This window comes from Colletes latitarsis, chromosome 10 (assembly GCF_051014445.1).
Source record: "Colletes latitarsis isolate SP2378_abdomen chromosome 10, iyColLati1, whole genome shotgun sequence".
Lineage (NCBI taxonomy): Eukaryota > Metazoa > Arthropoda > Insecta > Hymenoptera > Colletidae > Colletes > Colletes latitarsis.
The window spans coordinates 27,078,343-27,091,559 of NC_135143.1; the positions used below are offsets into that span (position 1 = coordinate 27,078,343).

The 13,217-nt window shown below is 36.1% G+C and overlaps 2 protein-coding genes across 6 annotated transcripts; one reads left to right on the forward strand and one right to left on the reverse strand.

The window, feature by feature from the left end:
- The first annotated feature begins 410 nt into the window (after positions 1 to 410).
- Rps18 (ribosomal protein S18) lies at positions 411 to 1,823 on the forward strand. The gene is made up of 4 exons (XM_076774364.1): positions 411 to 467; positions 873 to 1,058; positions 1,214 to 1,315; positions 1,615 to 1,823. Exons 1-4 carry the CDS (start codon positions 465 to 467, stop codon positions 1,780 to 1,782), a joined length of 459 nt encoding a protein of 152 aa, XP_076630479.1. The 5' UTR covers positions 411 to 464; the 3' UTR covers positions 1,783 to 1,823.
- A 116-nt stretch (positions 1,824 to 1,939) lies between these two features.
- Endob (SH3 domain containing GRB2 like, endophilin-B) lies at positions 1,940 to 9,498 on the reverse strand. Of its 5 annotated transcripts, XM_076774361.1 has the most exons (10): positions 9,329 to 9,452; positions 9,064 to 9,089; positions 8,267 to 8,408; positions 8,046 to 8,174; positions 7,796 to 7,958; positions 7,670 to 7,733; positions 7,548 to 7,583; positions 5,961 to 6,151; positions 3,349 to 3,484; positions 1,940 to 2,323 (listed from the first exon to the last, which is right to left on the reverse strand). In XM_076774361.1, the coding sequence occupies exons 3-10, from the start codon at positions 8,292 to 8,294 to the stop codon at positions 2,210 to 2,212; spliced, it is 861 nt and encodes a 286-aa protein (XP_076630476.1). In that variant the 5' UTR covers positions 8,295 to 8,408; positions 9,064 to 9,089; positions 9,329 to 9,452; the 3' UTR covers positions 1,940 to 2,209. The 5 variants fall into 5 exon arrangements, with proteins under 5 accessions (XP_076630476.1, XP_076630474.1, XP_076630475.1 ...); XM_076774359.1 differs by lacking the exon at positions 9,064 to 9,089 and having other exon boundaries at positions 9,329 to 9,498; XM_076774360.1 differs by lacking the exons at positions 7,548 to 7,583; positions 9,064 to 9,089 and having other exon boundaries at positions 9,329 to 9,498.
- Positions 9,499 to 13,217: the final 3,719 nt, after the last annotated feature.

The following is a 13,217-nucleotide window of genomic DNA, read 5'->3' on the forward strand; positions in this document are numbered from 1 at the left end:
TGGTACATTAAGCATTTACGATCGAAAAAAATTTTCTATTATTGTGTTTGGCCAATTGAAGGCGAAGCTTTTATAAATAAATAACATTGATGAGTAATATATCTTTATATTAATAATGATAATGGAAACTATTCTTCGATCGTATATGATCGTACAAAATCCTCTAATTTACTTATATTAGATACATGCAAACAATTTGTTAATGAAATAATAATTACATCTTTCTGTTCGATTCGAGTCGACACAATACAAAACGAATATCAATTGATAGTAAATACATTATGAAAGAAATGTATGGATTAGTTGGTTGATTTTATATTAAAAAAAGAATAATAAAATACACTAAACTAAAACGTTTATGGACGAAAGTTTGTACTTTCGATAATCGATCATTAAGACGCCCTCTGTAGGAAGAAGATTCCGGTTCCGGTTAGGTCTCTTTCGGCGTTTGAGAGATTGGCAAGATGGTGAGTTTCGGTCTCTAACAATTGAAATCTTTATTTTTCACTTCAATCCCGCATAACTTGTAAAACATTTTATCTAAATATCATGCAACAGTTGTTCGTGTAATCGAATCTGAAAGTATTTTAGAATTTTACGAATAAATATAATTTAGGCATCATCGTTGTAACGGACAGTTGTTACGATTTGCTGTTATGTTTACTTTTCGATTATGACTATATCGAATACTATTATAAATTCTTACTGTTTTTAGTCCTGAGCTTTTTAACTTTTTTCTACGCAATGTTATACAAAAATGTCTTAAAGTGAATGAAGAATAATATATGTTTTTGACATGTGTTAACCTCAATGTTTGCAAACATGACGCGGGATTTTTGGTTAATTATTAATACTTTTATTATGTGTTCCAGTCGCTCGTAATTCCAGAGAAATTCCAGCACATTCTTCGTGTCATGGGCACGAATATTGACGGTAACAGGAAAGTTATGTTTGCTATGACAGCAATCAAAGGTGTCGGTCGTCGTTACGCTAATATTGTGTTAAAGAAAGCTGATATCGACTTGGACAAACGTGCTGGAGAATGCTCTGAAGAAGAAGTAAGAATTAATTTATAAATAATATTAGTCTTGCGTAGAATAGAACTATCGTAAAACATCTTACGGCAAATCTTCGATATTTCTTTTAAGATTATAATCTTAATTTAATTGTTTAATTTCTCACAACGCTATATTTTATATAACTTTTCTTTAAGGTTGAGAAAATAGTGACTATAATGACCAACCCTAGGCAATACAAAATCCCCGATTGGTTCTTAAATAGACAAAAGGATATCATTGATGGCAAATATTCGCAGGTACGTGCAATCATTAAATTACACTAAAAAGTAACTAAATATTTTCCAATTTTGATTCACGAATAACTATATATTTGTGTGTAGCACGACTTCACGACTGTTCGTACGAAATTAATGTACCGATTAGTTGGTAGCTCGTGCGAAAGAAACTGCACGCCAGATTGCTTGTTAATGTTATCAAATTAACCAACATTCTAAAAATTACAATATTAGTGTGCAACATGTGATTTCTTTAAATACCATGTTGATATTTATTTCAAACAGTTCCAAGACATTTAGAAAATTGTGTTCTATTTTAGCTTACCAGTTCCAACTTGGATTCTAAACTTCGTGAAGATTTGGAACGTATGAAGAAAATTCGAGCGCACAGAGGCTTGCGTCATTACTGGGGTCTTCGCGTGCGTGGTCAACACACAAAGACGACTGGTCGTCGCGGACGTACAGTGGGTGTATCGAAAAAGAAGTAATTTTATATTTCATTGCTTATCAATAAATTTATAAATCAAAATCTGACAACTTTATTTTTCAAAGTGAATTATTAATTCTATTTATTTTATAGAAGGTTTCAACATACAACGACTATAATTATAATCATTTTAGCAGCAATTAACATACAAAAAGAAACATTTTGTAAATTTTTGTATATATATTTGCTATAATAGCACAATTGACCACTTTTTTTTATATGCAACTTGCGGATTATTTTTTTTTTTTTACAATAGTTTTTATTATTCACATATACTTAGGAAAGAAAGCAATACATATAGTATTGCTTTATATTTATGTTTAAAAAACGTGAGGATAATCCAACCTATTGCACGGAATGGAACTAGTTCGAGATAGTGCAAAACGTTAAAATGTAATGGAATGTGCACTACAACATTAATATAATTTTCATTGACATACAATTAACATTTCTAAATATGCTTTCGGCACTTTTCCTCGTTGATTTCCTCGTATACCCATAATGTAGTCTTCGTCGTTGGGTATTTCAAAGACAGTGATTACCTAAAATGTAGAGTTAAACTTTGTGAAATACTTAAACGTATTAATAATTGGTATATTATCCTTTCAAATTGTAATTTACAAAGAACTAAAAATAATTCGAAATTGTCAAATTAAAAAAGCTGAAGTTAACTGACGGAGAAAGCTGAAAAGATTTTTAAGGTTTTAAACAAATAAAATACATTCAACAAACGTAATGATATATTTATTTAGTACATGCAGAGTTTGAATAAATGTACATATGCGTTTGTTTATATATAACTTACTATATGCATAACAAAAATTCTTGATACCAAACAAATATACAGACGAATTAGAACAAACATGTGTAATAAACAGCAAGAATAAATTTAACAAAAAATAGGAAAGCTAATGTACATACATAAAACTTAAAAACTAAATTACAAATATCATGCACGCTTCTTCGCAGAAGTATAATGCCAAGTTTATAAAAATGCATATTCTGAGATATAAAAGGGCTAATTTTATTTGAGTATTTATATAATTCCAACATATTTATATCTTTCTTTACTTTACAACATCTTGCAACAATTGTATGACATACGTATGTATAGAAATTTATTTACACTACTGCCTTTTCAACAATCTATTCCTATTTTACATATTACAAGAACGTGTCAATTTCAAACAGAACAATAATATGGTATGAAAGTTCGTATACGAACACTACCGATGGCTTCTACATATTTTTCATAACATACACGACAAATTGAAAACATTGCACTGAATTCAACAGTCGTAATGCGCAATTATTTTCATTGCGTGAAGTTACGTATTCCTAAGGAATGCACCGTTAGTGCTTGCTAGTAATAGAATTCTAAGCTACAGATTTAAATTAAGTAGAACAAAATGAGCCAAATTACAAAATACATCTCTTGAATAAATTGTTAAAAGTTTGATAATCAAAGAAGCATGTAAATGGAACTTACTCTCAGTAATGGTTCATGCCATTTGTTCTGTTATGTTGCAAGCATGCTTCTGTTTATTTAAATTACAAATTTCGTTACCTCATCTTGCATGACGCTTAATTCGTTAGAATCCCTCGCATCGTAATCGTATAGTACCCTTGCGCGTTCTTGGCCATTTTCCGCTGGTACATTGGAGGTTGGTGGGGTAGTGGGGTGATAAGGACCCCCAGATAAGCTGGGTAGGGTAAATTACAATTTGGATGAGTTTGGTAAACATGTTTTCAACAATTCAAGCAAATATGTGAACTTATATGTAACTTTCGATGTAATTTTATCTTTCAAGTCTACTAATTACGATTCGAACTAGATCGAGACTCCATGAATTTTGTCTTTAGAATTCGTACAAATTTTTATTATTTTGCAGCAAAAATATATACGATGTACAATCATAAATATTACACTTAGTCGAAATGTTCTTAATCTTTGGATTATTATAATTCCAAGTGAAGAAGTTGTACAATAAAGGTTTAACCAATATTATTGGACTTTTTTTCTTGAAATGATAATAATCCAAAGATTAACAATGTTTTGGCCAAGTGTCCCCATATTTATAAACGGCAGTATACAGGGTGTTCGACCACCCCTGGGAAAAATTTTAATAGGGGATTCTAGGGGCTGAAATAAGACGAAAATTAAGAATACCAATTTGTCGATGGAGGCTTCGTTAAAAAGTTATTAACAATTAAATTTTTAAATTTCAAATTGTTCTGGAAAAATTATATTTAGTTACAGGGGTCCATTACAAGCATTTTTGGTGAATAGACATAACACTAAAATCCTAGCCATTTTCGAGAAAAAAATTCGAGAAGGTGTGAAATTTTTCGACAAAATTAAAAAATTTCAAATCGTTCTGGAAAAATTATATTTAGTTATAGGGGTCCATTACAAGCATTTTTGATGAATAGACATATCCCCGAAATCCTAGCTACTTTCGAGAAAAAAATTCGAGAAGGTGCGAAATTTTTCGACAAAATTAAAAAATTTCAAATCGTTCTGGAAAAATTATATTTAGTTACAGGGGTCAATTACAAGCATTTTTGGTCATTACACATACCCTCGAAATCCTATGCACTTCCGAAAAAAAAATTCTTTACCGAAAATCTAATTTGGCGCCTAAATTTTTTGACGAAAAAAAAAAATTTCAAATCGTTTTGGAAAAATTATTTTCGGTTGCGGGGGTCAATTGCAATCATTTTTGGTGAATAGACATAACCCCGAAATCTTGCGCATTTTCGAGAAAAAAATTCGAGAAGGTGTGAAACTTTAAACGTTAATAACTTTTTAACGAAGCCCCCATCAACAAATTGGTATTCTTGATTTTCGTCTTATTTTGGCCTCTAGAATCCCCCATTAAAATTTTTCCCAGGGGTGGAACACCTTGTATATAATGAATATAACTCAAACTGGTTAAAAAATTATACCAACAAAAACGTGGAGGCATAAGCAGTTTAGTAAGTTAGAAATAAATAATATTAAATTAGCATTTGTAAGACAAATGAAGGAAATGTTAGAATAGATGCACACTGAAAAATTACGAACGGAAATCCCTTATTGTTGTAGAAGCATAAACCAATATATTCTACACACTGCTCTTTAGTACATACTTCGTTAATACCAAACAATTTAATTTAAATTAACATGCATTAAAAATAAACATTGATTAACTACATAGCACATTTGTTAAGTATTCAGTTGAATACGTTAAATATTAATAGAGTAGTAAAAGCTGTGCTCTTAATTATGGTATTTATATTACAAATGTAAACTCTACCGGGACTAAAAATTTTCCCTCTTGCAAAATGCAACAACAGTCGTTAAACATTTTGTAAACATAATTTATTAATTAATTGCTGATAATTACAAATTAGACAGTGATATAATAGACTAAGAATTATTTAACAAGTCTATAGATCGTTGTATTAGTTAACAAGTACCTATACATCAGAGAGAAAAAATTTCTGTACCCTATGGTTCCCTTCGTTACTTTTATCGTAAATATAACTAATTATTGCCGTTAAATGAGATCGGTAGTTCCTAGAACTAAACTTTTGAAATGTCAGTATCAAAGGTAGCAGTAACATAGGTAGAACCAGCAAGTGGTGGATTTATAGACGAGTTTTGGGATTGTGTGGGTGAGGGGGTTAGCTCGATCACATCTTCGCTGTTGACTCGCAGCAAAGGACTCGGCTGACGCGCCCTGCAATCCCAATCATGCAAGCAAAGATAGAGAATAGAAAGAACACATTAGAGGACTAAACAAGAATAGTAAGCATTGAGCTGTAACGATAAACAAAGATACTATTTTCATAGTGAAGCTCATATATTTATAAGAGAACACAGTTACTATTGTAAAAAATTAATAGTAAGAGACACTACATACATCACTTTTGCACAGATAAGCAGAGGTCTAGAAAGTAATACTTTTCAACTATGTACAAAATCGTGATGATCTTTGCGAATGAGTAATGGTTCTAGGAGCTGCTTCTAAAATGCTTTTATTATATGTCGTACGTGACATAAGCATCCAATAGTTATTAAACATTACTCACTCGGATCACCAGAGAGTGGGATAGCTATACATGGATAGTGCAGGACAATTAAAAAATACTTCCAATAGAAATGAACTTAGAAAATGAGATTCGTCATCTTACCCGGCTAGTTCGCGCTGCAAGTCTTGCATCGTCGCGTGACACTGAGCATAATGGCGCGCTTGTGCTTCGACAAATTCGTGCAAGCAACGCAGATGGCCAGCCTGAGAACTCGATACTCCTTCCAGCAATAATTTTACGATCTCCGCCTGACGATCGAATTCTGACTGTGCTACCCTCAACTCCCTCTCTGCCTGAGTAGAGCAATACAGAATTTTATTCCTTGTTTCTAATTAAATAACGTCGTTTGAACTTTCTTACACGATTCGAAATTATGAAATATAATAAATGTATATTTCAAAAGGAAAGTCCTACAACTATTACAAACGTTATTACGATAGAAACGTAAAACAAACGCTCGAATGATATCATACTTGAGATGCAATTAAAATACTGAATACATACAGGGTGTTCGGTCACTCCTGGAAAAAATTGTAATGGGGGATTCTAGAGGCCAAAATAAGACGAAAATCAAGAATACCAATTTGTTGATGGGGGCTTCGTTAAAAAGTTATTAACGTTTAAAGTTTCATCCTTACTGAATTTTTTTCTCGAAAGTGGGTAAGATTTCGGGGGTATGTCTATTCACCAAAAATGCTTGTAATTGACCCCCGCAACCGAAAATAATTTTTCCAAAACGATTTGAAATTTTTTTTTTTCGTCGAAAAATTTAGGCGCCAAATTAGATTTTCGTTAAAGAATTTTTTTCTCGGAAGTGCGTGGGATTTCGAGGGTATGTCTAATGACCAAAAATGCTTGTAATTAACCCCTGTAACTATATATAATTTTTTTAGTATGATTTGAAATTTTTTAATTTCTCCGAAAAACTTCACATCTACTCGAATTTTTTTCTCGAAAGTGTGTGAGATTTCGAAAGTATGTCTAATGACCAAAAATGATTGTAATTAACCCCTGTAACTAAAAACAATTTTTCCAGAACGATTTGAAATTTTTGAATTTAATTGTTAATAACTTTTCAACGAAGCCTCCATCGACAAATTGGTATTCTTGATTTTCGTCTTATTTTGGCCTCTAGTATCTCCTATTAAAATTTTTCTCAGGGGTGGCCGAACATATATGTATTGTATGATAAAAACAAACGATAAATAACCTGACATATTGTTTTATAAAATACAGTAATTTGTGTTCTATGCAAATCGATAAATCTCAGCTATTGAACATGAAATGTTAATATATGCAATACCCGAGCATTTTGTATTCGATAATATAATAAAATAAAAATCTGTAATTGCGCGATTCTCGGATAAAACGTGTGAATATTAAGCATTCAATTACTGTTACTATAATTATTAAGTCATTCATAATACTTCTTGTCCATCCCTGATTGACTATGAGATAGATAAAAAATATTAAAATGGCCTAATGTAATGAATTGAATAAATTTCAAAGATTACGTCATCCATGGTACATGTACACGTATTACGTGCATATTGCTATGAATCGAATAATTACATCTTTTTAAACAATATCATTTACGATGTACGTATGTATATACTTATCAGTTGAAGATACTAATAAAACAATTAACTACGAATTTTGAGTTGTCAATGGTATCAGCTGCATTAATACCTGATCAAGTAACACTTCGGGTGATACGCCAGACTCCTATGAAACGCAGCAATGCACGGGACAAAGCACATAATAAACATATAGAGTACATAATAAATTAAACGATAAATGACAGAACTTACACTTTGCTGACCCAGCATGCTTCTTGCTTTTCTTGCTCTGTTCTTGCACGCGTCTAGATCCAGCCTAAAAATAATATTTTAATTAAAACTGAACACTTAAATTTAAAGGAAAACCCGAATATATACCGTTTATTTTCCAGTATTGCCATTTCTTTGCTAACAGTTTTCATCTCGCCCTCCAAAAATTTTCTTAGAGGCTGTATATAACAATTAGCTGCAGTACTAATAAAGTCTCTTTCTATTTGTCCTAATTTCTGCTCGCATTGACCAACTTTTATTAGCGCGCTACCTAATATAGAAAATACGAAATAATAAGTGAAGGTCAGTTTAAGTAATATTTTCAATGATATATTCAAAATAGGAAGTATATATGTACCATAAGCAATTCCTGGACCGAAATTATTTCCAGCTTCTATCATGTCCATGCCCACATATTCTAAATTGGTCAACCTATTAGGCTTCTTCTTGTCTATTTTCTCATAGAAGAAATCTTCAATTCTGTTGCCTGCAATGGAACATATCATACAATAAATGCATAGAAAAACCTTTTAAATTGATCACACTATCTTAAAATTTATATTTGAATAATTTTGTTACCTGGATTTGGAGTAAGTACTGACTCCATATTTCTAAGAATCTTTTCAGTCCATGTTTTAGTTGCATTAGCCCTTTCTGAAAGATACTCTAAGTGAGCATCTAATTCTGTTTTCTCTGATGTTCCTAATGTTTCTTCTGTTAGCTATAGAAAACAAGTATTACATGATTTTTTTGTTTTAATAAATAAAAATATAAAATTTCACTTCATAAATATATTGGGTTGATCAAAAAGTAGTGTTGGAATTTTCAGTGAGAAACAGTAGTTACTTTTTTAAATATAGGAATATTGATTCACAACATGAAACTTTTTAAACCATCTTTGTTAATCTTCAGTTAAGAATAGGGTTTCCAAAAGTAACAATTCCTTTTTAAACTAGCCATTGAAACCTCACCTCTCAGACTATGTATAGATTTTGTATGTACCAGCCAAACCTAAATACTTCATTACTAATATGGAAAATATCACATTTTTTTTTAATGATTTTATTTTTCTGTGGTTAATATAAAAGTAAGAAACAAGATCTTTCAGTTTTATGTCACAAATGCATCAATATTTTTAAATACTAAATATTGATCAGTGAATAAAGGAGGACAGCAGTCTTAGTCATTCCAACTTATTTGATATGTTCTGAGTCATCGAATAATTAATTATTTAGCTCACAGACATTATACACGTTCAAGAGAAATCCATGTAAGAATCAAAACTTGTTAATCCCAAGTGATACTACCTAACAACAATACGAACGCGAAAAGCAGAATATAGAACACAATTATCGAAATTCAATATATTTACTAACCTTAGCTTTCAATAATTAAGTTTGAACTACAGAGAAAAGTGCACGCGTTATGTTTCGCAAATGGAATGCATTGCAAAGTGCACGATTTCGTAAAAATGGAATGTAAGAGGAACTGTCAGGTAGCGGTTATTGTATTTAAAATTTTCTCCTTGTTGGAAAAGAATACAAAATGTCAGAAATGACAGCGTTCAATTACGACTAGCTTAACGGGGACACTTTCGTATCAATAACAATTTGTTGAATTATTACAGCGAGCATTTCTCACCTGCACAACTCTGCTAAGCGCAGCACCAGCATCTTTTACCAATTTCTTAACATTGAAATCCATTTTTACGTCTGTCTCGATACAAATCTTCTACGATCAACCCCTGCCTGTCTTTATTTTCTATCGACCACTAACTCCGAGTACCTCCGTAAAGAGGCGCTCCACAATGTGGCTAGACTTATCATAAATGAGTGCATCGACGGCGACACTAGTAACGACGAACTTCCTTAGTGTTTAACGGAGTGGCAAGAAAGTCGACATACCGCACGAGCTATGTGTAGTGCACGAGCTCTAAGTTTGTGTGGAATAGTTCATTATTTTCAACGATAGATGGCGCTTATTTAGCGACCTCAGGCCCTCTGGTGCTAAAAAGCCCAAGTTTGTCGAGAAATCCATCTAGCGTGGGCTATACGAACTATTCCACGACAAACTTGGGCGTTTTAGCACCAGAGGGCTTGAGGTCGGTAAATAAGCGCTATCTAACGTTGAAGGTAACGAACTATTCCACGACAAACTTGGGCGTTTTAACACCAGAGGGTTCGAGGTCGGAAAATAAGCGCCATCTAGCGTTGCAAGTAACAAACTATTCCACGATAAACTTGGGCGACTCTCTCGACTCCCACGAGGCGGTTCGAAATTACTTCGGGTAGATTCGAAGCTAAGAAGGAGAGCATGTGTCAGTTTGCCTTTGTCGACTTTCCAAAACTCCACGAGCTCACGTAAGCGTGATCTGGCATAGTGTGAGAGAGCACCTTCGGTGCCTTTCTGGCATCTCTGAGAGACTCTTGAAGAAGAGCAGTCAGTTTACCTTTGTCGACTTTCCGAAACACTACAAACTCACGTACATACGCGTGATCTGTCATCTCTGGTATAAACCAGAGATGCCAGACGAAGCGCCGAGTGCACCGTGGACACGTTTCATGGGAGTTAAGAGAGGCAGGCTCACATTTGCCTTCTCGCTCTTGAACAACTGAAATCCGACCTCACGTCAACGGCATACGATTCGGAATCTCGACTGCCCAGCTATTTTTACTTGCCTTTCCTAGAGTTCATTACTGAACCCTGCAAATTAATCCTGGTTTCTATTTGCCTCAGATGACCTCTGATGACCAGTGCTGACAAAAGTACAGAACTCCCGACAACTTTTTACACCATACAGCGACTGTTACCGACTGCTCCTGATTACTGCTTGCCTCTGCTGGACTCTGCTGACCATCGCTTATATTTCTGACAACCTATAACGATTACTACTGACTTCTGCTATCCTCTGTTGGTTTTTGCTGATCTCTGTCAGCGTGTGCTTGTCTCTGCTGAACTTTCCTGGCCTCTGCCGAACGCTACTGACCACTGCAGGTATTTCTGATAACGTATAACGATTAATACATACTACTGCATGCCCCTACAAGTCTCTGCTTGCCTTTGCAGCTTTCTGCTTGCCTGTGCATGCCTTTGCTGGCCTCTGCTGAACACTGCTGACCACCCCTGATGCTTCTGACATCGTATAACAATTACTACATGCTACTGTTCGCCCCTGCTGATCTCTGCTCGCCACTGCATGCCTCTGCTCGTCTCTGCTGACCGCTGCTGACCACCTCTGATGCTTCTGACAACATATAACGCTTACTACTTGCTACTATTCGCCCCTGGTGATCTCTGCTGGCCTCTGCTGACCACCGCTTATATTTCTGGCAACGTACAACGATTACGACTGGCTACTGTTAGTCTCTCCCAGCCTCTGCTGACCGCTGCTGACCACTCCTGGCATTTCTGACAACGTATAACGATTACTACTGACGTCTGTCAGCCTCCGCTGGCCTCTGCTGACCGCTACTGACCACTCCTGTTACTTCTGACAACGTATAACGATTACGACTGGCTACTGTCAGCCTCTCCCAGCCTCTGCTGACCTCTGCTGACCACCCCTGATGCTTCTGGCAACGTATAACAATTACAACTTACTACTGCTTGCCCCTGCTAGTCTCTGCATGCCTCTGCATCCCTCTGCTGACCTCTGCTGGCCCCTGCTGACCACGCTGACCTTTGTTAACAACTTCTAACATGATGTACATGTATTAAAACTATGTATAATGTAAATCTATGACAATAAATGATATAATTACAAAGAATTCTATGTGTTCTCATCGCTTTTACCTTTCTTTTCCTCTCCCCATTATTCCCTTAGTTATAAGAAACCGTTTCTCTGCTTAAAACTGGAATTCCAAAGTGCCCGGAGCGTTTTCTGAAATGCCGGTGACCTTGACCCACTTTCGAAACTGGGTCAAGGCCAAATCCTGATTCCCAAAGCGCCCGGAATTTTTCTAAGATTCGATGGCCTTGACCTACTTTCGAAATTGGGTCAAGGCCATCCGGATTTCCAAGTTGGCCCGAAGATTTCTAAAATTTCGAATGGCCTTGACCTACTTTCGAAATTGGGTCAAGGCCAAATCCGGATTCTCAAAGCGCCCGGAATTTTTCTGAGATTCGATGGCCTTGACCTACTTTCGAAATTGGGTCAAGGCCATCCGGATTTCCAAGTTGGCCCGGAGATTTCTGAAATTTCGAATGGCCTTGACCTACTTTCGAAATTGGGTCAAGGCCATCCGGATTTCCAAGTCGGCCAGAAGATTTCTAAAATTTCGAATGGCCTTGACCCACTTTCGAAATTGGGTCAAGGTCATCCGGATTTTCAAAGCGCCCGGAATTTTTCTAAGATTCGAATGGCCTTGACCCACTTTCGAAATTGGGTCAAGGTCATCCGGATTTTCAAAGCGCCCGGAATTTTTCTAAAATGGTGGTGAACTTGCGAAGAAGGTGGTACGCATCTTATAGGTAAGAGAATGATTTGGAGAGGAAAAGGACGGTAAAAAATGATGAGAACACATTGAATTCTTTGAAATTATATCATTTATTGCCATAGATTTACATTATACAAAGCTTTAATACATATAAACATATTATATTATATTACATCATGTCACAAGTTGTCAGCAACGGTCAGCAGTGGTCAACGGTGGTCAGCTGACGTCGGGAGATGTTGGCAGAGGTCAGCTTAGGTCGGGAGATGCTGGCAGAGGTCAGCAGGGGCTGGCAGTAGCCAGTAGTAATCGTTGTACGTTGCCAGAAGTAACAGGAGTGGTCAGCAGCGGTCAGCAGAGGCCAACGGAGGCCAACGGAGGCCAACAGAGGCATGCAGAGGCAAGTAGAGTCCAGCAGGGGCAAGCAGTAACAAGTAATAATCGCTATACGTTGTCGGAAGCATCAGGGGTGGTCAGCTGTGGTCAGCAGAGGCTAGCATTGACAAGCAGTGGCAAGCAGAGTCCAGCAGGGGCAGGCAGTAGCAAGTTGTAATCGTTATACGTTGTCAGAAGTATCAGGAGTGGTCAGTAGCGGTCAGCAGAGTCCAGCGGAGGCAGACAGAAGTCAGTAGTAATCGTTATACGTTGTCAGAAATATAAGCGGTGGTCAGCAGAGGCCGGCAGAGGCTGGGAGAGGCTAACAGTAGCCAGTCGTAATCGTTACACGTTGTCAGAAGTAACAGGAGTGGTCAGCAGCGGTCAGCAGAGACCAGCGGAGGCTGGCAGACGTCAGTAGTAATCGTTATACGTTGTTAGAAATTCCAGGAGTGGTCAGCAGCGGTCAGCAGAGGCTGGGAGAGACTAACAGTAGCCAGTCGTAATCGTTATACGTTGTCAGAAATTCCAGGAGTGGTCAGCAGCGGTCAGCAGAGGCCAGTGGAGACCTGTTGACGGAAGGTCGGATATTAGTTCAAGAGCGAGAAGGGAAGTGTCAGCCTTTCTCTCTCGACACCCACGAGACGGTCCGAAATTACTTCGGGCAGCTTCGGTGAATCGAGAAAGATGGCATATGTCATTTTGTCTTTGTCGACCCT